General features: G+C 45.5%; 1 protein-coding gene across 1 annotated transcript in view; it reads right to left on the bottom strand.

Moving 5' to 3' along the window:
• Nucleotides 1-26,014, bottom strand: part of Kcnk13 (potassium two pore domain channel subfamily K member 13) — a 99,501-nt gene extending 73,487 nt beyond the window's left edge. Inside the window, exon 1 of the mRNA XM_048799173.1 lies at nucleotides 24,314-26,014. Coding sequence (XP_048655130.1) covers nucleotides 24,314-24,647 — 334 coding nt within the window. The 5' untranslated portion in view covers nucleotides 24,648-26,014. The remainder of the gene's footprint in view (nucleotides 1-24,313) is intronic.
• Between the last annotated feature and the right edge of the window lie 1,020 nt (nucleotides 26,015-27,034).

The following is a 27,034-nucleotide window of genomic DNA, read 5'->3' as shown; positions in this document are numbered from 1 at the left end:
GTTTCCCGGGAGATCTTGATGTGCATCCTTGTTAGAGTCACTTGATCCTAGCAAAAAGGGACATCTGAGGAGAGGAAGAAAGATCATGGGGGCAAAGAATGGCAACCCCTTGGTTCCTGGCTGGCATTGCCCTTTTGGTAGACTGAATTTTGGACCAAATTCCTCTCCAGCTCAAAAACACCGTGCTTCCTGCCCATAGCACTGAGCCTCAAACATCCAAAAGGACTTCAATTCTGTTGGGTAGACACATTTTGAAGAGGTGGGGTAACACACAATCCTTTTTATTTTATTTTAAATGCTTTCACCAAAATGGATAAGTTAAAAAGAAGTTTGGAACAAACACTTTTCTAGTTAAAACTTTAATTCTATAGAAATTTAATTCCTTGATAATGAAGCATATCACGCCCAAAGTGGCAGACACGTGCCCTGGTGCCGAGGTGCACATACAATGTGGCTGAGCCCCACCTCCCAGAGTTGACTTGAGATGGGACATGACCTGGTTAAGACGCAGGAAAAGGAAGCGAGTAAGCCAGACCCATGCTCTGGTGTTTCCTTTCTCCGATGATAAGATATAGAATCAGCTCTACCATTAAGATAAGGCTCTTTGGACTCGCCTCGTCTGTGATAATTCAGCTGAGCAACAACGGTCCAGTTCTATGACCAGATCACTGTACTCTCTGGCTACTGTCCAGAAACAGCCGTTTGGGGAGGTTAAATGAATGCCTGGTTCTCCTTCAGTGGTGACAAAGGCCAGCACCAGCTTCACAGTCAAAGAGCAGGTGAGGTGGTCTCTACTTTTAATCCTACAAATATTTACTAAGGGCCTATGCATGACAGGACTGGGTGAGGGGCCCGTCAGTGCACAGAGGTGACAGGGACACACATGGAGCTGATGGCTCCCTGTAGACAACAAGACCTAAGAGGCCCCTTGGGGTCCTCACTCTTCTCCAGAGACTGAAAGAGTCAGAGCTAATATAATGAAAGAAGGAGGTTGGGGGGTGGGTGGGAAATGGCTCCCATCAAATCCCATTAAAACAAATCCCAAATACAGCAAGTCGAATGTGCAGTAAACAAGTATTCCCCATACCAGGCGCTTATTTGCTCACAGGTTAAGCACATTCAAGGCAATCCAAGTATCTAGAAAGATTTAGGACCACATTCCAGAAGTCCATGAATAAGCATTTGACATAAATCTCTGCCCACAGATGAAGAGACCTTAGAATCTTCTGGAAGGAGGGATGACAGGGATCCCATTTTATCAGATTCAAAGCCCAGGATATCTTCTGGAAATGAACAGGAGAAAGGGAATCCTCACAGGGAACCTCAAACAACCCCAGCCACCATATGCGCTCACAGGGCCTCTTTGGCCTTCTGGAACATTTCTACCATGTCCTTCTAAACTGGCATGCTGGAGAGAGGACCAGGGAGCTGCAAAAGACAGCCTCAGAAGAATCCACCACACTTCCTGCCTCACCCTATGTAGGGATGGAAAAGAGAAGTCAGGGCCATGGAAACAGGTAGTTTTTTTTTTTTAACAAAAACAAAACCCCTAAGCTATCAAGGAAGAACAAACTCAGGTGACAATGGAACTGATTCCATCTTCGCTGATGATATTGTGAATTAATTTTCTTTATCAATGCCTGGAGAACAATAGCAACTTATGCCATGTATTCAGGGAACACTATGTTCAACTCATTAATTAGTTTATTAATGACACAGTGGTCTAGAAAAAGTGTGGGCTTTGCAGCCACATGGACCTGCTTCCCTGCTGGCTGTGGGGTGAGAAGCAAATTTTCTAAGTCTCAGATTTCTCATCCGCAAAGTAGGGACATCATTGTCTACCATGGAGTGAGGTTGTGAGGGTCAACAGGGGTAACACACAGACCTCCACACTTAGTACAGGGCCTGGCTCAGCAGATTGAATTTCGTTTGGGGGTCCTTATTTGAGGTGTCTGCCCGTGCCCAGAGACTTGGTACTTAATGGAAAGAGGATGCCTAATAAAGAGGATGCTGTTTAATCTCCCGCAACCCTTTCTAAGTATTGAGATGCTTCTTAAAAGGCAAGGAAATGAAAAAGACTCAAGTTTGAAAAGTTTGTCTTCAGACCCATCCACTGCATGGCTCATTTGTGAGTTTCCCACTAGTTCAGAATGCTGCCTCTGATTATCAAGAATACAACTAACAATAAACGTTGGCAAGGATGTGGGGATAAGGCTCGCTTATACATTGCTGGTGGGACTGCAAACTGGTGCAACCACTCTGGAAAGCAGGATGGAGATTCCTCCAAAAACCTGAATGGGACCATCATTTGATCCAGTTGTCCCACTCCTAGGTTTATACTCAAAGCCCTTAAAATCAGCATACTACAGGGACACAGCCACATCAATGTTTACAGAAGCTCAATTCACAACAATTAAGCTATGGAACCAACCTAGGTGCCCTTCAACAGATGAATGGATAAAGAAAATGTGGTGTATATTCACACTGGAATATGACTCAGCCTTAAAGAACAATGAAATCATGGCATTTTCAGGTGAATGGATGAAACTGGAGGATATTATGCTAAGTGAAAGAATGTTTTCTCTGATATGTAGATGCTAACTCACAACAAGGGAAGGTAGAGAGGGGAAGAATAGAAGTTCACTGGACTAGACAAAGGGGAATGAAGGGAAAGGAGGGGGATGGGAATAGGAAGGACAGGGGAATGAATTGGACATCACTTTCCTGTGTCCATATATGAATACATGACCAGGGTAACGGCACACCATGTACAACCACAAGAATGGCCAGTTATACTCCATGTACGTATGATATGTCAAAATACACTCCACTGTCACGTATATCTAAAAAGAACAAATAAAAATTTTAAAAGACCACCCAAAACCAAAATGCCACCTCTGACCTCTGTCCTTCGTGATTCCTTATCAACTGCCCACAAACATCAGTAGTGTCCTTTTTAGTTGTGCCTTCTCTGCAGATGTATTAAGTAAACCACATTCATCCATTAAAAACTCTCTCCTCCCTTCATTTAACGTATGTTGTTGGAAAGCCGAGCCTGGGACAGTCGAGGTTTCCAGATCCCCCCGCCAACCACAGAGGTGTGCAGGAGGCGACATTAAACGTGTTGTGCCAGGTTCACGTTCACAAAAAGCATCTTCAACAATGCAGCTTTCCTTCCCAAAATGAAATTGATTTTACTCCTAAATGACAAAACTCTCGGAAATGTTCAAGTACGTACATAATGTAATTCTTAAAATACCTACCACTGTTTTCTACCTGACTTCCTCTTCTCCCCCACCATCGTCGGTAACTCCACGACCCTCTCCTTAGCCCCTTTCCCCGATTCTCATTCATAAATCACCTGCATTCTATGTATCCCGACAAGAACAGGGTTTTACAATGTCTATCGCCCTTTACGGCCCCCTTAACCTCATCAATAATGCGACGCCGTCCAGTCATTCCAGAGGGGCTGGCATCGCGAGTGCTCTACATTCCTGGTTAAGAGCAGTCTCCCCCAGACACCGGCGTGCTGCTGTCCAAGATCAACATGGACAGCATCCAACGAGACCTCAGAGATGCTACTTTTCTTTTCCTCTGCTGTGTCAACAGCTTACTGTACAGAACTTGATTGATGCATTTTTAATTACTGTACCGAGTTTCCTCTGAACTCATTGCTTTTCACCATTTCCAGTCAGTGGGTCTTAATTTCCCATAGGAAAACTAGCCTGCCCCAGAGTTCATGCTTTTCTGCTTGATTCTCATTAATGAAATGTCCTAAGTAGACAAATCTCTTTTGCCTACTGATTTGGGATGGCCAGAGGGAAATCAACAAGAGTAAAAGTAAACTCTCCGTGCACCCTATCAGGAGAAACTCGATTGCCCCATGGTCAAGCTGAAGCGCCAATAGATAAATAAAGAAAGAAAAAAGAAAAAATGAATATCACATAGGATCACTGAGGGGGTCCTACTCTGCAACTCTTTGGAGTTTTTGATAAAAAGCCAGGTGATAAGACTGCTTGGTTTCTTCTCAAAGGAAGAAAGAACCTCAGTACTTAGAGCAGGGAACAGGAAAGAAGTCCAACACAGTGATGAGTGGCAGGTGGCATGAGGCCCTAAGGGAGCAACCTCAGTTCCTGCTCAGTGAATGGCGGCCTCGTAGGAACATGGGCCTGGCAGGGCCAGAGTTTCAATTTTCTCAAGAAAAATCAGAAATCTAGATTTTGACTGGGACATCTGATTTTTAATATTTGACAACTAATTTAACTTTTCTCAAACACTGAGGTCCACAGCAGTGTGACGGGGCTGGCTGACAAACCCCCGAGGCTGATTATGACATTTACTTTGCTGTCTGTCTTCAGTGACTTGACATCTGAAAATATGTATACCCCAGGACTGGGCAAATATTATGAATTGGGACTTCTGTTGTTTTTTTTTTTTAAACTAGTTGTTAAAAATTTATCAACTTATCACCATCTGCCACCAAATAATGCAAGCCACCTTTGATCCAAGGCCTGTTGGTTGCAATTTCTAATTTAAACATCAAATGAAATGTAGAACTAAATGACTATAAAGTAGCATATATCCCCAAATCAGAGTCACAACTGAGGGTACACGTGATACTGGAATAACAGGGTAGGTGTGGGCTAGGGTCAAGGGTCACCATTGCTAGCTGAACACATGGGGTGAAAGAGCAAAGGAGACCATGAACAATGTCCCCTGCACTAGGTGGAGTGTGTGTGTCCCTGCCTGTGAGCCGCCATGCCTGTGATTCCAGCCATTGTGGAGTCTGAGGCAGGAGGATCGCAAGTTTAAGGCTAGCCTCAGAAATTAGCAAGGTCCTGTCTCAAGATCTTAAAAAGTTTGAAAAGGGATTGGGGATGAAGCTAAGAGGTACAGCAGCTCTGGGCTCAATCCCAGCATAGGCAAGAAAGAAAGAAAACCAGAGGGCATTTCTAAGTGGTGTCTCTTCTCCACTGCCCCGAGGAAGAGTGACCCTCAAGACACAACAGCATCTTCTGAATACTCAGGAAAGGAGGAGGTTGATTGAGCAACAGGAGCGTTTCTATCCACAGGCAGGAGGATCAACGTCCTCAGGAGCCCCACACGGGCAGCTGCACAGAGTGGGTTCCCTTTTCCTCTTTATTCAAAATCCGCCCTAGTCCAGTTCTCAATTCCTGTTTTTGGTTATAAGGAGCCTTGACAGTCATGAAGCCTAAGGGTCGCTTTTTATTGTTTTTTTTTTTTTTTTAATGAATGAATTTAAGTGTGTAGGATTGTAGAAGCAGCCATATTAAAAGCACAGTTTTTCAACTATGGGGCAAACGTGTGTGTTACCGTTTGGATGTGAGGTCTCCCCCCCCCCCAAAAAAAGCTCATGTGTGAGACAATGCAAGAAGCTTCAGAGGAGAAATGATTGGGTTCTGAAAGTCTTAACCCAATCAGTGAATCAGTGCCCTGATGGGATTAACCTTGTGGTGGCTGGGCGGGTGGGTGTGGCTGGAGGAGTGGGGATTAGGGCGTGGCTGTGGGTAGATATTTGTGTCTGGCCAGTGGAGTCTCTCTCTGCTTCCTGATCATCATGTGAGCCGCTTGCCTCTGCCACACTCTCCAGCTATGATGTCCAGCCTCACCTCAAGCCCCCAGGAATGGAGCCGGCCTTCTGTGGACTAAGACCTCTGAAACCACGAGCCCTCAAATAAAATTTCCTCCTCCACAACTGTTCTGGTTGGATTCTTTTAGTCACAGTGAAATAGCTGACTAAAACAGTGTAACATACAACATGTGCTTCATTGTTAAATCATAAAGCAGCAAGATCAGGTCTAAGGCTCCATGATTCCGAAGCTGTGATGAATGAGTAGGTACCTTCCACAACTGTGAAGGAGGGGAACAGATCTGTGATTTCCACAGGTGACAAAGCTTCAGGTGTCACCCCTCCTACGTCTAGGTTGCGACTTACGCTGGTAATTGAAGGAAATGCTAGAGGTTAGAACATGGGGTTACTTCCCCACCCAAGTTCCATTCATGGCCTCTGTTAAGAACTGTCATCAAGTGGGACAAGTCCCATGTGTTAGGGACTTAGTAAATTCCAATGGAACCAAACTAAACCTTGTGTTTGACATGAGGTGGGTGCTAGGTGGGTGTGGTCCTAAGGAGTCACAAGGGAGAAACAGCACCCAGACATCTTCCTGATGCAGCCTGATCCATCAGTGACATCAAATATAAACACGTGGGTGGCGAAAATAAATACAGAACAAGGGTCACGGTTTTATTTTCATTTTCACTAGAATTTTGATCATCTCAAGGATTGGCCCCTTCGTGCCTGCCATTCAAGTCAGGGCTGAACACATTTAAATCAAAGTTCTACTGCTTACTGTGTAACTTCCGGTAAGCTATTCTCCCCCCAAGAAAGCTACTTAGCCACTGTGTTTTCAGTTTTCTCTCTCACAGAATAAGGAAAATAATAGTCCTGTGGCACAGAATGACAGACTGTCTGTAGAGTGCTTAGAAAAGTACTAGGGGAGAAGAATAAGAAGAAGATTCTTGCAAATTGGCCAAAAGACTATTTAAGTTCAAAAATTCTCAAAACTTTGCAGTTGCTATACATATTTACAATTTAAAATTAAAAGTATGCTCTACAGAGCTGTTGTACTAGCAAATAATTAGAAACAACCTACATGGCCCACGATGGGGGAAATAGCTAAGTTACTGAATATCTGTGCTGTGGCTGTGTATCCCGGGCAACCTCAGAAAGATGCAAGAACTACAGATGAACACTTCTCTACCCGTTCCATAGGTCTACAAAATCATCCTGATGCCAAACCAAGAAAAAGGCATCACAAAAAAAATACCTTTTTTGCATACAGATGCAAAAAAATCCTCTATAATATATTAGCAAACTGAATGCAAAATTGTACAAAAAAAGATTACATATCATGACCAAGTGGCATTTATTCCAGGAATCCAAGATTGACTTGATATGTAAAAATTAATGAAATATACTATTAATAGCATAAAGGACATAATCACAAGATTATCTCAATAGATACACAATAATTTGGCAAAACCCCTTTGCGATTTAAAATACCTAACAAGCTAGGACTATAAGAGAACTTCCCCAACCTGATAAAGACTGTCTACAAAACTAGTACCAAACTCAAAGGTGAAAAACTAAAACTAACACTTTCGCCTTAAGGAATAAACTTAGACGTCCATTCTCACCACTTCTATTCAACACTGTATTGAAAACTCCAGCCAGGAATGAAATAAAATTTCCAGACTTCAAAGGAAGAATTAAAACTCTCTCTATTCATAAATTCTGGGATCCTGTATGGGAAAGTCTCCTAGAATCCACAAAAACATGACAAGAACTAATACATGAACAGCAAGACCACAGGATTCGAGATCAACATACAAAAGTCAATTCTGTTTATACACTGGTAGTAAAAAAAAAAAAAAAAACTAAAGTAAAATTAAGAAAACAATTTCATTCACAATGGCATTGAAAAGAATAAGAGGAAATTAAACCAAACAGGTGCAAAACTTACACTCTGAAGATTACAAAACATTGTTGAAAAAAAATGAAAAGATCTAAATAAATGGAAATACATCTCATGTTCCCAGATTAGAAGACTAAAAAAGCAGTAATATTTCCAAATTGATTTAATGCCAAGCCTTCTTTGCAGAAATGAACAAAACAATCTTAAAATTCACAAGGAGGTTTAAGGAACCCAGAATAGCCAAAACAGTCTTGAAAAAGAAGAACAACGCTGGACGACCCATACTTCCTGATTTCAAAATTTATTATAAAAGCTACAACAATCAAGGTACTGGCATAAAGACAGACATCTAGATCAAGAGAAATGAAAATTCAAAAAACAACCTTCGCATTCATGGTCAACTGATTTTTTAACAGGGATGCCAAAATAATTCACTCGGGCTGGTGGAGGGGATAGTCTTTCCAACATATGGTGCTGGGACACCTGGAGATCCACTGTCAGGGTGAAGCTGGTCCCAGACCTCACACCATATACAAACTAACTCAAAACAGACCAAACATCCTAAATGCAAGCATGAAGCTACCCAACTCTTAGAAGAAAATAGGTATAAATCTTTGTGACCTTGAATTAGACAATGGTTTCTTAGATAACACCAGAAATATAAGCATCAAAAGATAGATACACTGTACATCAGCAAAATGTATGAGTTCTGTGCTTCAAAGGAGACTCAGAAGTAAGCAAAAAGCGGAGGAGAAAAACAGAAGAGGGGAAATATTTGCAAATATGTATCTGAAAAGGGATTTGAATATAGATCATAATAAGCACTTTGATGATTTAATAATAAGAGGACAAATATCTCAATTTTTAAAATGAGCAAAGGATCTGAATAGGCATTTCTTTCAAGAAGGTATTCAAATGACTAATAAATACATGGAAGATACTTAAGATCATTTGTCATGGGCTGGGTTGTGGCTCAGTGGTAGAGGACTTGTCTCACATGTATGAGGCACTGGGTTCCATCCTCAGCACCACATAAAAATAAATAAAATAAAGGCATGTATCCATTTACAACTAAAAATATTTTATTTTAAAAAATAATTTTTTAAAAAAAATATCATTTGTCATTAGAGAATGCAAATCAAAATCACAATGTGATACCATTTTAATCTACGAGGCCAGTTATTAAGATAATGAAAGCGTTGGAGAGGATGTGGAGGAACAGGGACCCCTCTACAGTCTTGGTGAGATATAAAATGGTGCAATTATTTGGAAAATAATCTGGCACTTCTTCCAAAGGTAAAGATTAGAGTTAAAATGTGACCTGGCAATTCTAAGCCCAGGCATATACCCAAGAGAAATGCAAACATATCCATACACAAACTTGGACACCTACTTATTCAACTTTGCACATTATTCATAAAAGTTAAAAGTAGAAACAACCTAAACACCTGACAATTGATTAATAAATACAACTTGGTACATGTAATAATGTTCAGCAATTAAAAGGGACGAACATATAACACAGAGGCCTTAAAGAGCATCATGCAAAGTGAAAGATAACCGTCACCAAAAATCACATATAATGTGATTCCATTTATATGAAACATCCAGAATTGTGAAATCTGTGGAGACAGAAAGCAGAAGCTGGAGGAGATGGGGGTCATTGCCTCAGGGTATGCAGTTTTATTTTGTTTTGTTTTTTGAATGCTGAAATGGCCTAAAATTGATTGTGCTGATGGTTGCCAAAGTCTGAGAATATGCTAGAACCTGACTAATTTTATGCTTTAAATAGACATCATCTGTGAACTGTATCTCAATAAAGGCATTTACAAAGGAATGGGAAGGAGCCGGCTTGGTGGCACATACCTGTAACTCCAGTGGCTCCAGAGGCTGAGGCAGGAGGATCATGAGTTCAAAATTAGCCTCAGCAACTAGTGAGGCCCTAAGCAACTTGGTGAGATCCTGTCTCTAAATATAAAAAAGGGTTGGGGCTGTGGCTCAGTGGTTAAGTGCCTTGGGTTCAATTGCCAATACCAAAAACAACAACAACAACAACAAAGCAAAGCCAAAAACCCCAAGCATGTTACTAATTTTACATAAAGAACCATACATGTGTTTGCAGGAAAACATACATGTGTGTATAAACTTCCATGTTTGTGTATGAACAAAAACATTCCACAAGGATATATATCCAGCTCTTGGTGATGGTTGCTTCTAGAGAGCAGCTTAGGGAAGCCTAGGAGAATGATGTTTTTAAATACTTTGGAGTCATTTTAAATTTATCTGAATGCACACACATTACTTTAGGACTTGTTAAAAAGAAAAAGCCACCTTGTAGTTAATAATGAACGCTTAACTTGGGTGGAGGTGGGGAGGGGCCAAGTACACACATATAAAACATCACGTTTCTGAATCTTGTTCTTGGCCTGAAACTTCTTATTGGTAGAAATCCCATGTACTTTCACTTTCTAGAAGCTGGATGTGGCTTATCCCTCTCAGTCCTCCAGAGCCAGCAAGGTGCCCTTCACTCACGGTGATTAACAGGCCATGGAAAGGAGAGGCCTGAGGGCTTGCCATTCTGGCAGATTCTTGTACTGTGGCCCCCTTCAGGGGACCTGTCCCACCCCTGGGACATTTGGCAATGCATGCAGACATGTGGAGTGTCACAACCAGTACACCACTGGGTCGGCCAGGATACTGCTACATCCTACCAGGCAGGGCCAAAGGACCACCACAGCTTATCAGGCCCCAAACCTCAGCAGCACCCAGGAGGAGAACCCTGCTCCAGGCCCTCCTGCCCGGAGGGAAGTAGCTGTGGGCAGGTTAAGTTCAGATTCACCTTCTCTCCTAGCTCTTGGGCATCCAAAGCAGAAAATCCTAGTCAGTCTGGGAAAGAGAGCAGGGACTTCCTAGAGGACAGGAAGCCCTGGAGCTGGGGATACAAAGAAGAAAGAGAGAAGACAGATAATACCCTGTGAACTGGTCATTGCTGGCCCCAACCTCGTCTGGGACATGAGACTTACTTTTCTCCAGCCGTTCTGCATATCTCTTTACGTAGCTTTCACTACGGGGTGACGGATATTTTAGAAAGACACTGAATCTTCTCATGATGTGGTGGGTTGGGAAGCAACGTAGTCGGCCTGTTTCTTGCCGAAACAGAATATCTGGAGAAGAAGTTGTCAAAAGCTAGGTCACAGGCCTCACTCAGGGAAATGCCAAGTGGAGCCCCAAACCAGGGTCTCAGATTCTGTTGGAAGTGGGGGTGGCTTCCAACAGAAACAGGGAAATAGGCCCAGAAGTTGAAAGATAGAATAAAGGAAATCTACTCTAAGGAAAAAAAGAGAGATCAGAACCATCAAGAACTGTTGCAACCGTGGCCACATAAATGTTTATAGCAGCTCAATTCATAATAGCTAAGCTGTGAAACCAACCAGGTCCCCTTCAACAGATGGATAGATAAAGAAAATGTGGTATATATACACAATGGAATATTACCCAGCCATAAAAAAGAATGAAATTATGGCTTTTGCTGGTAAATGGATGGAATTGGAGACTATCATGCTAAGTGAAATAAACCCATCCCAACCAATCAAAGGCCGAATGTTCTCTCTGATATGTGGATGCTACACAAAATAGGGAGTGGGGAAGAATAGAAGTTGACTGAATTGGACAAAGGGGAATGAAGGGAAGGGAGGAGGACGGGAATAGGAAGGACAGTAGAATGAATCAGACATATCTTTACTATATTCATACATGAACACATGATCAGTGTAACTCGGCATCATGTTCAACCACAAAATGGGAAGTTATACTCCATGTACATATGATATGTCAAAATATACTCTAACGCTGGGTATGGTGGCACATGCCTATAATCCTAGATGCTCAGGAGGCTGAGGCAGGAGGATTGTGAGTTCAAAGCCAGACTCGGCAAAAGCGAGGCACTAAGCAACTCAGTGAGACCCTGTCTCTAAATAAAATACAAAACAGGGCTGGGAATGTGGCCCAGTGGTTGAGTGTCCCTGAGTTCAATCCCTGGTACCCGCCTCCCCCCCCAAAAAAAAACCCAAAACACTCCACGGCCATGGGCCATGTACAACTATAAAGAACAAATAAAATAGTTAAAAAAAGAAAGAACTGTTGCACCATAGTAAATAGCAGCAGGAGAGGAGCAAAGAGGAACTCGTCCCTGACACGGAGCAGGCTCTTAATAAATACCTGCTGAAACCCATGGAGTCAACAGGCAGTGATCAGACGGGAGAGAAATGGAGGATCAAACCCCAAAGGGAGAATTAAGCCAATCAGTGAAGAAAAAGGATCCAGTAGACTTTAAAAAATAGGAATAACCAATTATTGAGACTAATTTGGGGACACAGTCAACAAAAATGCAGGGATCGTCTAAACTATCATTAAGAAAGTATTAGAAGAGAGAGGTTGGGTTGCAGCTAGTGTGTGTGAGGCTCTGGGTCCCATCCCTAGTATCACAAGAAAAAGGAAGAAAATGCCTGAAAACCCTGCCGGGACTGAAGAAGGAAGTGAGCGCATCAGCTGCTTTTTTTCCCAGTATAAATTTTATTTATTTGTTTATTTATTAATATTTAATTGATTTTACTATTTGAATACATGACAATGGGGCTGGGGTTGTGGCTCAGAGGAAGAGTGCTCACCTACCATGCCTGAGGTACTGGATTCGATCCTCAGCACCACATAAAAATAAAGATATTGCATCCACCTATAACTAAAAGTAAATATTTAAAAAAACAAAAAAAAAAATACATGAGAGTAGACTGCATTATAATTCTTTTTACACATATAGAGCACAATTTTTCATATCTCTGTTTGTATATAAAGTATATTCACACCAATTCGTGTGTTCATACATGTACTTTGGATAATGATGTCCATCACATTCCATCATCATTGCTAACCCCCTGCCCATGCCCTTCCCCTCCCACCCCTCTGCTCTATCTAGAGTTCGTCTATTCCTCCCAAGCTCCCCTTCGCCTTAGATCAGAGAAAACATTTGGCATTTGTTTTTTTGGGAATGGCTAACTTCACTTAGCATTATCTTCTCCAACTTTATCCATTTACCTGCAAATGCCATGATTTTATTCTCTTTTATTGCTGAGTAATATTCCATTGTGTATATATGTCACATTTTTTAAATCCATTCATCTACTGAGTGGCTCCACAGTCTAGCTATTGTGAATTGTGCTGCTATAAACATTGATGTGGCTGTGTCCCTGTAGTATTCTGTTTTTAAGTCTTTATAGAACACCTTCCCCCAAAATCCCAGCAGGAAGGCTCCCACAGCCCTTACCACAGATGCAGTCAATCACCTAGACCATTTAGTTGCAGTAGCACCCTTCCCTTCTGCCTCCATAAATGACTCTAACCGTGTTCACAATGGCAACAGCTCTCCTGCACATGGAGGACAGGAGGGACAAGGTGACACAGTTCAGCCCAATGAGATCCAAGTGGGAGTTGAGACTTCCAGGAAAGCTGTCTTCAAGGGTCCAGCTGGTGACACATGCCCTTTGCCTCTTCCTTCCTGTCTTGATGGTGGCCCCGATTCCTGGATCTACCTTGTGAGCACAGGGGAGAGACCTACCTTCCGAGCCTGCCACTGCAGAAAGACAGAAGGGCTGGGATGCTGGTGGCCTTGAGGGACTGTTGTGTGGCCCCGGACTGTGGGCCTCTGCCCATGTCTATCCTCTAAGCCGTTGCTATTGTTTTTTGTTTTGTTTTGTTTTGGGGGTTGTCTTGCTACAATCAGCCCAATGCAACCTGCCACTGATAAGTCTGTCACTCTCTTTTACTCGTTATTATTGAGACAAAGAAACTGTACTTAGGTGACAAAAATGAGCAACACTCTGAAGGCTTCAGTGCCCTCCAGGTGGCTGCGGGCTGAGGCCTGGCACAGAGCCCGGGGAAGCAGGGAGCCTCGTGGCTCTTGCCTCTCCTTTTCTCCCCCTCCACTTGGTAAATGGGGTATCGCTTTCAGACCACATAGGAAAAGTCAGTTTCCTGAGGGTTGACTTTCTTTACTTTCTGATTGAAAGCAAAGCTTGAGAAAAATCTGTGTTAAGTAAAAGATCAACCAAAGCCTAAAGGTCCAAAAGTGTGAGAAATAAAGGTGGAAAAATTGGAAAAGTCTTCCAGAACCCCGAAGAAAAAGGGCAGCTCTTCCTTATCACCTACGATGATACCCGGAGGTGAGACCATCATTTCCAGAGAAGATGTAACAAGGGTCTGGAAGGCAGGAGGTGGGAGGGAGGAATGGCATGACCTCAAAGACAAAATGTTCACTCTCATCCAGGAAGGGCAGCTCGGTTTCATTTAGGAACATGAAAAATAGTGGTAGCAATGATTTTTTTATCCTCAGGTAGTTTAGATAAGATTTCATTCTAATCACACTTAGAATGTCAAAAAGAATACCTAAAGCTCACGATTGAAATAGAACAGTGCAAAGAAAAACAGATGAGGCAAAGAAGAAGGAGATATAAATGGCACCAAATAATAAATGCACCAATCTCTGCTACAAAGAGAACTGTCCAAAGGCGTTAACAAATAAAAATATAAAAATGAGGCAAGTGGTGGCTTCAAAATCACTAAAGATGATAACTAAAGAGAGGGTCCAAGAAGGAAAGAGTATCTGTTAACACAATGCACAAAGTTTAATAATATCTATGCTTAAACACAGAAAGTATGAAGAGTGATACTAATTGGCAAGGTGACACTAATAAGATAATAAAAAGTTATTAACAATCAAAGTTTTGCCAGTGCTAAAAGCAATGATCCTGAATTCATACGCCATGAAACACGCGGGCATGTTATTTTGCATTTGTTTACTAGGTCTGCAGTGCGGCTGGGAATGATGTTCCCTCCAGCCCCCCAATTCTGTAACACAAGAGGAAACTCAGCTGAAATAGATACAGGCACAGGATACAAAGAAAACACTCGAGAAATGAACAAGGGAACCAGGAAACCGGCACACTGGCAAATCATTATGGGATAATTTTAGCAATAAATCCAAGCATAATTATATAGCCAACCTCACAGAACCTTTTGAAATGCAGCCTCTTGGAATAACATTTGAGAAGAGTCAGAGCTAAACAGAGAATGGTGAGAATATTTGTCTTAGCCATGCAGGGGACCGGGATTTATGAAAAATTAGTCAGATGAGGGTATTTACATTCCCAAAAGAGTTCAAGTCAATAAAGATCCGTTGTTTGAGTCAGCTTTTTCACTGCTGTGACCAAAAGACCTGACAAGAACAATTACAAGAGGAAGAGTTTATTTGGGGCTCATAGTTTCAGGGATCTCAGTCCATGGGTGGCTGACTCCATTCTCTGGGTCCGAGATGAGGCAGAACATCATGGCGGAAGAGTGTGGTGAAAGAAAGCAGGTCAGGACACAGCACCAGGAAGCAGAGAGACAGAGAGCTCTCCTCACCACAGAGATAAAATGCAAACCCCAAAGGCACACCTCCTCCAGCCATATCCCAGCAGCCTACGGTTACCCCCCAGTTAATCCCTATCAGGGGATCAATGCACTGATTACACTAAAACTCTTTCAACCCAATCATTTTACCTCGAAACATTCTTGCATTGTCTCACACATGAGCTTTTGGGGATAAATGAGGATAAATGAGGGCAGGGTAGAGAATGCCCTTAAAGTACCTCAGAGAACCTCCATGGGTTCCTGGGGCCAGAGTTTGAAAACCACTGCCCTGGTTGATCAGTAGGATTGATGTCTCTGTGCTGTTCATCAGCTACTTAATACACAAGAAGACCCAAGACAGAGAACGTTGGTGCCAATTGCCGAGAGCTAACAGGCAAAGCTGGAAGCGACTCTGGGGTCCTACATGTCTGAACATGGAGGTGAGGGTCTGGGGGCAGGTATCTCGAGTCGTCATGGAGATGGGAGGGAGGCTGCAACTTCGAGAGGACCAGGAAACCTGACAAGGGGAAGGGGCCCATCTCTGTCCACTTGGTCTCCTGGGAGGGAGGTGGGCCTTCCTCCAACCTGGCCCCTGGAAACGCAGACCTTATGAGATCTCGAATGTCCCCAGGAGGCTGCTAGCCACAGTGTCTCTGCTTACCCCAGCAGGGCACCTAAGGACCACGACTGAGGAGAGGGGTTGTGGCGTGTTTAACTGGTGATTCTTCCACATCGAGGACATCAAAGGAAGAGGAGGAGGGCATGAAGGTTCCGTGTCAGCTCAGAGGGGAGCCCACACTCCTTCCGGCTGGGCAGCTGCAGACGATGCCCAGCAGCTCTCTGAGCCCCAGAACCCCTGCTGAGCAGGAGGCTGTTCCTGGTCCCTACCCTCTGGGCTTCGTGTAGGATGTATCCTGGATTTCGCCCTCAGCAAGCATTTGAGAAGTTTCATAAAATTAACTATACACAGTAAAAAAAAAAAATCACACATATTGTCCATGTCTGACTTCTTGAGGACAGTTCAGCTCTTCTACATTAATATAAACTTAGAGTCTTGGGAGAATATACAGGAAATAAAGAAAAAGGAAAGAAGAATGAAATAGTATGAACTTAAGGATGACTACACATGTGTATTCTTTGGAGGAGTTAAGAGAAAACAACTGTCCCTGTTCCTTTAGGAGGTAAGTGGGTGCACGAGGAAATGGGTACATACGTGAACTGTGAAATCAAGATGCAATGACAGAGCAAGCGGACTTGGGGTGCCCTGTGCTTCTCACCCCACAGGCAAGAAGGCTCAGAGCTCACAGGTGACCTAAGCTTCAACCAGGGGCCCCAGGCTCCCTGGATTTGTCTGGACAGCCCAGTGTTGCTCTGAAGTTAGAATACGACGCCTCCAGGGCTCAGGCCCCACTACTCCCTAATGCCCTACACCTGGAATTGCACTCATTTCCATTCATGGTCGGACCCTGGGGTTCGCTGACCATACAGTTTCCTTCCAGGGAGATGTGCTCAGTGAGAGCTGCAGGCGGTTGATCAAACGTTGGGAACCATAAACCCTGGGCAGTTGATGAGGCTTCTCCAGAGGCTCCCTGGCCAGAGGAAGGCATGGTGGGCGTGCGAAGGTGCAGCATTTCGGAACAGTGGTGAAATGCCGGGCATGTCAGATGAATGCAGCCACAGGAAGCAGAGGCTGGCCAGGGGTGGGGGTGGGGAGAGCAGCAGCAGGATGGGCCTTTCCCGGCCTCCACAGGACCATGCCCTGGGTAGTGTCCTCTAAAGGCTGAGAAGATCCCCACGTCAAAAGTCATTCTAATCCTGGGGATCATAATGATGCCTTACTCTTCTCTCCTTCCTCCTGAGGGGAAAGAATTGCTGTTGGTCAGCTCCTAAGACTACACTGTGCTTTTGGGAACCCAGGTACTAGACAAAATGAGAGAATCATAAAACTGTGGAGGCTGTTTCAATATTGATACCAGCTGGAGAGACATCAGGGAGAAGGCACCAGCAAGGACAGAAAACAAACAGAAACCAGAGAGCTGATGGCTAGGAAGAAACTGGCAAGGGGTTTAGGGACAGGAGGCCCCAGAATTGAGATATGAGAGGCTGCGAGAGGAGGAAAGAGGGATGGTTCCTTTGTGTTATCATTTGGAGACTCCATAAGGGTTTTTTGTTGTTTGTTTGTTTCGGTGTTACAGATGAAAACCGGAAGCAGTTAACCACTGAGCCACATCCCCAGCCCATTTTAGGGATTTATTTTGAGATAGAGTCTAATTGCTTAGGTCCTTGCTAAGTTGCTGAGGCTGGCTTTGAACTTGCAATCCTCCTGCCTCAGCCTCCTGCGTATCTGGGATTATAGGTGTGCACCACCATGCCTGTCTCTATAAGGTTCTTTAAAGGTGCAAGCAAAAAAAAAAAAAAAAAGTATCTTTCATTCCTTTTAGCTATTAACCACACTCCTCTGAATAGAAAGCTACTCTTAGGACCCCAAAGAAACCCAAGAATTGTTTGGGTTACATTCATACCAGATCCATGTCTCCTTCATAGAGAAAGCCATGAAAGAAAACAGAAACAGGATGGAATCTAGGGGTTAAAAAGAGAAAATCATTCTATTTGATGACAGACACATGATTGATTCCTAATGCAGTAGGCTGGGTTGAGCCACACACAGGACAAGGATGGGGACAGCAGAGTGAGAGGCTGTGACTTCCAGCAGACTCAGAAATGTTCTAAGTAGGAAAGGAATCATGGAACAAATCCAGGATTCTCGGAATGATCTTGAACTTCCCCAGGAAATTTTAGAAGGCGGATCTCAAGAGAGAAGGCCCTGGCGCCCTGCCTCAAGCGAATGCACTCTCCCCAGGGCCTCGCTGTTCCCTCGTTCTCCGGACCCTGCATCGATCCCCAGCTAAAGTGCACCTTCTATTGCTCACTTGAAACAGTACATTAAAGTGCTTTCAAGCTACCACTGTGGCTAGAAGTGCAGACCAGCCAGGAAAGGACCCAACAAAAGTTGCGATCTTACAGCCTTTGGGTTTTCTAAGCACAGACAATTGCAGGGAAAGACTGAGACATGAAACTGCAGAGGAATGAAAAAAATATGTCTCCTCTAAATGATCAATAGTACACGGAACAGAAAACGAAGACGGGAAGCATGGCACAAACATTTAGCCTTGGGATGAAAGGCGTAAATCCTTAAAATACGAAGCCCACCTGTCGCATCGATTAACCCACATCCCTCTGCTCAATTGAAAAATGGGGAAAGAATCAGCTAGTTGGTTAAGAGGAGATGATTTTAATAAATATTTAAAGTACTGTGAATAAATATTTAAAATTAATCAACTCTGGTACAAATTAAAGACATTTAAATTATGAGATTCATTTTTATCAAACTATGTCCATGGGTTAATGGTTCCATGGAAAACAAGGAGACACACACTGTGACATATCTCAGCATCTTTAAGATACACCTTTCCTCAATGTTTTAATATCGGAAATTGAAAGGCACCTCACAGCTGCTAGCATGTCAGAATTTAATTGGCAGCTTTTCTTTCTGAATGGCACATAAAATGACATGTCTTAGAGTCAATAAAATAGCATTTATGTGCAATATAATATGATACACTGTAATATTAACGGTGGTTCTTGTTGGGAGACAGGATAGGGGTGATTTCCTACTTTTCTTACATTTTTTCATACGGTATGGTTTTATGGTTTGTTTCCTGGAACTCATGATGGAGCTTAATCCCTGCTGTGAGGCTCCAGAGTGTGGGAATGATCTCACTGCGTGTTGACAGGGGCCTTTGGGCTGATTAGGGATCCATAAAGTCAGCAGGTTGGGACCTTCATGACTGAATACTGGTGGCTTTATTAGAGAGACATACACACATGCACTCAGGGTCCCTCACCATATCTTACTTTGCACCGCCTAGGGACTAGCAAGAAGGCTATCGTCACCAGATTCACACCTTGACCTTGACCCAGAAATGTGAGCCAGAAGAAATCTTTTTTCTCCAAAACTTACTCAGTCTGTGATATTGTGTTATTAGCTGTAGAAAACAGACTGAAACACCCACTGGTCTTCTAAAATGAATATGTATTTTTTTTTCCACCAGACATTGAACGAAACAAAACTTGATTTTAATTCTGACTCTGTCAATTTAAGTAAGGTATTGGTGTTTTCTGCACCTCTGTTTCCCTTTGCAAGATGGAATTAATGGCAACTTGCCTACCTACCTCGTAAGGTTTGCGTACGAATATTTCACAAAATGTAAAGTGCCTGTTCAATGTGTGATTTCAATCTTGACACATGTATGACATTTATTGGTGTTTATATTCTTTCTGAATGGCCGTTCATCTTTGACGTCGGTTGACATCATTTTGATACTATAAAATAGTAATTCCTAATATTTTATTGGTTAGACTTCATATCATTTGATTTGAAAAAGCTCTTTTCTCAGCCTTGTTCCCTGTGGGGAAAAAAATGATTCCCCAAGCAATATTCAGTTTTGTACTCCATCGATCCACACACGAACCAGGCCAAGCCACACGCCTGCCGGCTTAGCTCCGGGACCCCACGAGAGCCTCGGGAATCTGCTTCCATGAGCTTTGCCTGGGCCCAAATGGGCACCAGTGGAATTGTTTCTGTTTAACTAAAATGAATAAAAACTCTTGTTGAAAATTAGATCACACATCTTGAGTGGTCTCCACTAGAAGGGCCAAGCCTCTCTGTGTCTCAGACCTCACAAGCTGTGTGGCCCGAGCCCAAGCCCAGCACATCCCCACATCTGGATGACGCTTGACTGATTGCCCCTGGGTGTGCTTGGCTTCCAGCTGGTGAGGAACTCCAGCAAGGCAACAGATGAGCAATCTCTCCTGCTGACCAGCCTGGCCCCTGCTTTGTCTGTGTTTGAAGTCCCAGGGGTGCCTACCCTCATCAGCAGCACCACAGGTAAGAGCCCTCCAGACTCCAGGCTTCCCAGCCTTGAACGTGCCCAGGACTTGCCGGCTGTTTCATTAAAGAGCAGACTCTGATCCCAATGGTCTGGGGTCCAACTGAGACTCCCTGTCTAATAAGCTTCTTGGTGATGCTGAGGCATCTGGTTAATAGGCCATTCTAAGTAGCAAGGATCCTTGAGGAAGGTCTCAGTTTTCAAGTCGATGCCCACTCCTATCATATATGTCTTAAGAAGTGGGGTCCCTCCAGGTGTCCTTACTCAATCTACTGCCCAACAGAATCACCTTCAAAGAAGTTTCTGAAAGTGCACATCTACCACACCAGCATCTCTGAAAAAGGAGGCCTCATGCACCTGTGTCTTAACCTGATCTCCCAGGTGGGTTCTTCCAGACTCAAAGCTTGGGGACCACCAGAGAGGACTCAAATGGCCTTGAATGGGATCATCCAGAGCTGCCTACTTGCTCTGTGCAGCTTTGGGCTTTGGCAGAGGGGCTCTTGTTTAATCGCACTTGTACTGAGGGATGCCACACCACGTACGGCACACAGTTCTCTTTCATACTTCTGGCTAAGCTGTGGAGGAACTCTCTCACCACATTATCTTGCCCCTTTACGACAAGATGCAGGAGGAATTTTTATTCCAGACTGAAGAAGCCGGCTTGGATAAGGGACTCATTTAATGGTCATTGTTGCCTCTCTGACAATGGAAAAACTCAGAGCCAAATTTGGGGTTCAGTTTGGCAATGATACAGGTCCTTTTGCCATATGTCCCTGTGTATCAGCAAATGGGGCTAATTTTCCCATCCCGCTCATCTTTTCTCACCTCCTTGGAGTTTTACGCCTATTGGCATCCTTTCTAGAACAGTGTGTAGGGATGCATGGGAGGCATCATCCATTCTGTCCACCGATATCAGATCTCTCCCACTGCTTGACTCTTTAAGTTTGGTGTGGCCATGTGACTTGCTCTGACCAAGGAGACAAGAGGAGAGATGACTTGTGGTGGCCACGTCATTGGTGGTGCTCAATTCTTGAGCCTTCCTTTCCCTTCCCAGTCAGTCCTGGGACCAGGTGGTGATGAAGAGAAGCCACAAAAGAAAAGCAGCTGGAGCACTGAGACCACGCAGGAGACAACGGCCCTAGAGAGCCACCTGAGTCCAAAGGGGACTGTGTGCCGGTCAAAAGTAAACTTCGCTATCTGTCAAGATTTTAGGGGTGGCTGGCTACTGCACCATAATTTGTGCCTGCTGACTATCTCATATGCAAAGTACCTCAAATCCTTTATGTCCAGATGCTCAGTTATAAACAAGTAAGTAAACACAGAAACACAAGCCCAGGTAAAGCCTCTTTCAGGAAAAAGCTATTTGCAGAAGACCATTTACAGGTTATACTGCTAAACTATGTCTTTGAGAACTTGAAATTGATTCTTGTTTCAAGGCCAGTCACTGACCCTTTACCATCAACACTCCTCCATCATGTTTTAATATCCTGCTCTGGCTTCCATTTTTATTGTGAAAAATGATACAGATTTATCATTTTATGCATACGCAAGTGCACAATTTGAAAGCATTAAACACGTTCACAATGTTGCATGAGCATCATCACCATCTATACCTAAAACTGTTTCATCTACCTATTAAATAACAATGCTCCCTCTCGCCTTCTCTCTGCCGCTGGCAACCTCTATTTTACTGTCTCTTATGAATTTTCCTATTCCAGGCATCTCACGTAAGTGGAATCAGACAATGTGTGTCCTTCTATGTCTGGCTTATTTCATCAAGTAGAATTGTTTTCAGGGTCCATCTATACTGTACAGAAATTTAACTTTTTATGGCTGAATACATTCCACTGTAATGTTTACACCACATTTCATTTATCCTACATCTATGGATGAACATTTGGGTTGTTTCTACCTTTTGGCTATTGTGAATAATGCCATTGTGAACATGGGTATACAAGTATCTTCTCACTGGATTAATAAAGAACAGCTGTTATTCTAATATCAATAAATAAAGTAATTTAAAAAGAAATATTATAAAAATAAGAAAGTAAAATAAATCCACCCATGTAACACTTTGAACTTTTTTTTTTTTTTTTTGCAATCGTAGGCATTGAACCCTTAGGTGTGCCAGGCAAGCACTCTACTGCTGAGCTACAACCTCAGCTCTTTTTAATTTTGAAACAGGGTCTTGCTAAATTACTGAGGCTGACCTCAAACTCATGATCCTCCTGCCTCAGCCTCCTGAGTAGCTGAGATTATAGGAGTGCACCCCTGTACTCAGCATGCTTTGTATTTTTTAAGTTTCCTTACAGGAGTTCATTGTTCTCATCCGAGGCTCATTGCAGACTTACAAGGAGAGAAGGAGGCAGGACTGATTCACCCAACAGTTACATAGTTCGAGATTCTAAGGTGGGCACTTCCTAGACACCTTTGATGAGAGGCGCATGACTCAGAAGGGTTAAGGAACTTTCCCAAGCTACAGAGGCTCCGATGCAGGTTCGGTGTGCAGGTCTCATCCTGCTTCACCAGCTACTTTATCATATTTTCAGCTCAAAGCCTACGTTCCTACATGTCCACCTGCCCATGGCCTTCCCTGTGCCTATGGTATCCAGGTTCACTAGCCCATGCACAGGCACGTTCCTCCTACCTCCATGTCCATGGGAAGCACCAACATACGGTTTATGATGGTGGGGAGGATTCAGCCCCCTAATCTCACACCAAAGCCACCCCAAATATCATTCAATCTAACTGAAATCCTGAACTTGCTATGCAAACACCACAGATTCAAGGTAAGTTTCAAAGTGACACCTCCAAATCAGTCTGTTCACTGCCAAGTGTCCCATATGTAGAAATTCTGAAACTGGTTTTCAGAGACATGGGATGTGACGTCATGAGGGACTCATAGAACACTGCTAAGAAAGTCCAGCAGAGAATACAGGCTGGGGAAGGACATACTCCCCGGGGCCACCCCCTGCAGGGCCCTAGGCTTCTAGTCACATGGACAATGCCCTGAGAGTTTTCCTGCCAGACACCCAGTTACCATGGTGCTGTCAGGGCTGCTAATAGGCAGGGCCACCAGGATGGGAAGGGGGTCATGATCTGGTTTCTTTAGCACAAAGCTCTTCAGATATGGCCTGTGTGTTCCCAGTCATGCTGATCCCCTCTGCCTTGCCTCCCACTCAGTCGCTGAAACTTGGGGTACCAGGACTGACCTTGGGAAGTCTTTCTTGACTAATCAGGACCAAGGCTAATCTGTTCTGTACTCTGTGCAGAATGTACCCCTGGCAGAATGTCTACTGCCATGAGGCTGTGTGGGAGGCTCAAGGAGGTTCACCTTGTCACCTGCTTCGCCGACAGGCCCTTTAGAGAGCAAGGGACCCTAGCTGCAGATCACAAAGTGTGCACACCCTGTGCTGCTGCCAGCATGAGCCCTTTTGCTGTCCTGGTGTTCTGGCAGCTGCAAGCCACTTCCTTTCTCTCTATCTAGTCTTTCAAAACTCTTTCCCTGCTCCAACCCTCTTCTCAGAATTTCCACAGCACCTCCCTCAACCTGCTGGATTATGCATTTTTAGGAGGGTGGTACAAAGACCTCCCCCTCATTGCTTCCTGAGGGAGGGGTGTAACTGCACAGCTGAAAGTAGCCATGTCACACCCTTGCTCAAGATTCTCCATGGCTCCCAACTGCCTCCAGAAAAGTTCTAGTGCCCAGGGTGGCAGAAAAGACCTCCTTCTCCACCCATTAGCCAGCAGACCTTCCCACCTTCCTTCCACTACCCCAGAGCCACCAGCTCATGGAACCCCTGAATACAATTCCCGTCTGCTCCACAATGCAAACCCAAATCATGCCAAACACCTACTGGTTCAGCCCAAGGGTCACTTATTTCCGTCCCTCCCTGAACACCCTCTATCCTTTGAACATTTATCAAACCTCTGTCCCTTACATCCAATCTGGAATTCCATCTGGGTTTCTCTTTGTAAATTTGAAGTCATGGCCAGAGTCTTCTTAAATTCGGGCATCTCCTCTGACCAGTGGCTTGTGAAGTCCTTACTCAGTACATGTTCATAGGTTCCTGTCTCTATTTGAAAGCTTTCTCCTCAAAGTTCCAGGAACTCAAGTCCTGCCTCCTTAACTAGATCAGAAAAATCTCCTGCAGCAGAGCTTCTCCAATTTAAGGATCATTCAAATCCCCTCAGGCAGATTAACATGCGGTTTTGACTCAGGAGGTCTGGGGAGGGGACAAACTGAATTTCTAATAAGAGTCAGGCGGCTCCGCACCATCACTTGTGGATCAGGCAACAGCTCACCTGGTGGAGCGGGCGGGGCGCCCCGAGATGAATGGAAGGCTGAAAGGCTCAGTCCTGCTCAGCGGGGGTAGGAGGGAGTGGGGACCCGTGGGGACCCCTAGAGGCCCCCGGCTCACTTACCTATGGTGGACACAACGGTGCCCACGAAGTAGAAGGCGCCGGTGAAGTCCCAGCGCGGACGGACGTTGTCCATGCGGATGCCGGCCCTGGTGGCTTCCTCGTAGTGGCGGAGGAAGCCGCGCAGCTCTTCGCGGCTGAGGTTGTGGCCGCGGCTGAAGTTGGCCAGGCGCTCTTCCCAGCGCTGCTTGGCTTGACGCTCGTGCGCCAGCTCCAGCGCGGAGAAGACGGCGGCGCCCCCCAAGAGGTAGAGCAGGATGAGCGCGGCGAGCAGCAGGAAGCGCGCGTTGTCCTCATTCAAGTGGCCGGGACCACAGCTGCAACCCCGGCCGGCCATGGCCGGGCCCCCGGGACAGCCCCGTGCCAGACCGCCCTGGGCGCAGGCGGGCTGTGGTCCGCACCCCGGGGAGGTCGCGGCTCGGCGGGCACTCAGCCCGCTCCCGGACGCCCAGCGGTTGGCTCACCCATGACCGCCGGGCGCTCCCACAGCGCCTCCGCCGCTTCTGCGGCACCAGCTCCCACGTCCTGGTTTCGAATCCGCTTTGTCGCCGCCGTTTCCTGCCGGCCTTGGAGTTCTCCTTAACACTGACGACTCGAGAGTCCGAGCGCAGAGTCCTTTGAGGCTTGGCACGATGACGCGGGCAAGGGGTTTCACCTCGGGGTCCCCGCTGGGCCCAGACTGGGGAGGGGGCGTGGCGCGTCTTCACGGCAAACTGGAGAGGACTTGAACTTCCCCGGAATCGGAGGTCGGAGTCCAGAGAGGTAGGTAGGTCAGCGGAGCCCTCGGGTCTTTGTCCCTCCGACCTCACTTCTTAAGCCGCCGATGCCTACGAAGCGGGTGGTGGGGTGTCTACTGGCTTTGGAGTTGCCCACCCAGTCGGATCCGCAGTGGTGCGTCCTAGTCGCCCTGTCGCGCCAAGCCCCTCGAGTCACCGACCCGACTGCCTGGGCTTAGAAGCTGGATACCCGTCCAGGGCAGGCGCACGAACTGAGGGACTGTGCAGAGTGGCATCTGCAGGCTTGAACCTCCCGCCCGACCCCCACGCAGCGTGGCATCCAGTAGGTGGATCGGCTGGAGAGAGACCAGAAAGGGAGGAATAAGGAAGTTAGGAGCATCTCCCCAGCCAGCGTGTCCTTGGTCTCTGCGTCCTGCGCGGGGGTGTTCTCTGCACGCACCTGTTGGCTTGGCCAGGCCAGCTCTCCAGAGAGCTGGCGGCCCCTCAAGGACAGCGGCCAGGAGATCCCAAAGAGTTCCCTTTCTCCCACCCGGTCTTGGCTGTCTCAGCTCGTAGTTCTTGGGGGAGGGAGGCAGGGGCTTCGCGCAGGTGCTCGCGCTACTCCATGCAGATCCACAGCAAGGCTCGCCAGCAGACCGCGGGGCGCCCTCCCAGGCACCTCCCCTCGTAGCAGGTGTGGGCGCCGCGGCTGCGCTCAGTCTCACCTCCCTCTGTACCGCTCTGTCAGGATTGTCCCGGGGTTTCCTCCTCGGCCCTGCCCTGCCGAGTGCAGCTCGGCCTTTCCTAGCGGGTGTGCTCCGACACCGCAACAGGTGGAGCCGCGCGGCTGCCAGCCGAAGCGACTCCACCCTGTCGCCCGCCTGCTGGCCGCGAGGGCCGCCTCTTGGGCTGGTCTCCGCCAACCTCGGGGCTGCAGCGCTTCCACCCGGTGCGCAGATCCCGGGAGCCAGTGCTGGGGAGGCGGGTCGGGTGCTTAGGCGGCCTGCGTGGGTCCCTCCGGGGCCAGGAGAGGGCGCTCGGTCCTCTTCCGACACATCTCGCCCCCACGCGTGAACCCAGCCACACACCGCCCCTCCAGAGTCACCCGCCCCGGGCGCGTGGGACTGAATATGGATCCAAGAAGGAGTGGATACGTGGGCACCTGCGAGCTGAGTCGAATTTTTCCGTATTCCCAGCGTGTGCTCCCAGGGGATCCACCTACCAGTATTCTCAACTAGGAACACAGAGAGAAGGGCTTCCAGGCCTGTTTAGTAAAACCAATCGAATAAATAGCTCCAGCGAGTTCATTAGAAGCCCCAATGCGTTCCTTGGCTCCGTTATTGACTCCCCAATGCCTCTCTTTAGCCCATTGGGATAGGAGCTTAAGGGGGAGATAGTACAGGGACATGTGTATACTGCAGGATTAGACCACAATGATCCTTCCCCACCCCCATTTTATTATGAAAAACTCAAAACATTTCCAAAAGTTCAGCCAATTCTACAGCGATACCCACAACCTAGATTCTACAATTAACATTTATTATACTTTATTATGTATTTTTCTGTCCCTCTCTCCATCATCAACGCAGTTGGGATGCATTTCAAAAAGTGGTGGACATGGATACATTTCTGCCTGCATTCCCAGTACTTCTGCCATTACCTAGAGTTTAACATTGACAGATTTTTTTTTTTAATTTTGCGGTAAATTTTACATATAATGAAATGGACAAATCTTAAGGGTACCATCAGGTGAGTTCTCACAAATGTGTACACCTTTGGAAGCCAAACACTAATCTATCCAATCTATCAACCACCATCACCAACAGGCCCTAAGTCCCTTTCCAGTAAATCCCCACCCACATTCCTTCAGAGGAAACCACTGCTCTCAATACTCCTACCATGGATTATTTCAGCTTTTATAGAACTTGGTTTTGCCTGCTTTGGAACTAGACAGAATCATATAGTCAAGTCTTTTATGTAAATCAAGGATATGGAAGCTTCTGGAACT

Source organism: Marmota marmota, unplaced genomic scaffold (genome assembly GCF_001458135.2).
Source record: "Marmota marmota marmota unplaced genomic scaffold, marMar, whole genome shotgun sequence".
NCBI classification, from domain to species: domain Eukaryota; kingdom Metazoa; phylum Chordata; class Mammalia; order Rodentia; family Sciuridae; genus Marmota; species Marmota marmota.
The sequence above is the reverse complement of the archived record's forward strand: the minus strand, read 5'-3'. Positions and strand labels throughout refer to the sequence as shown.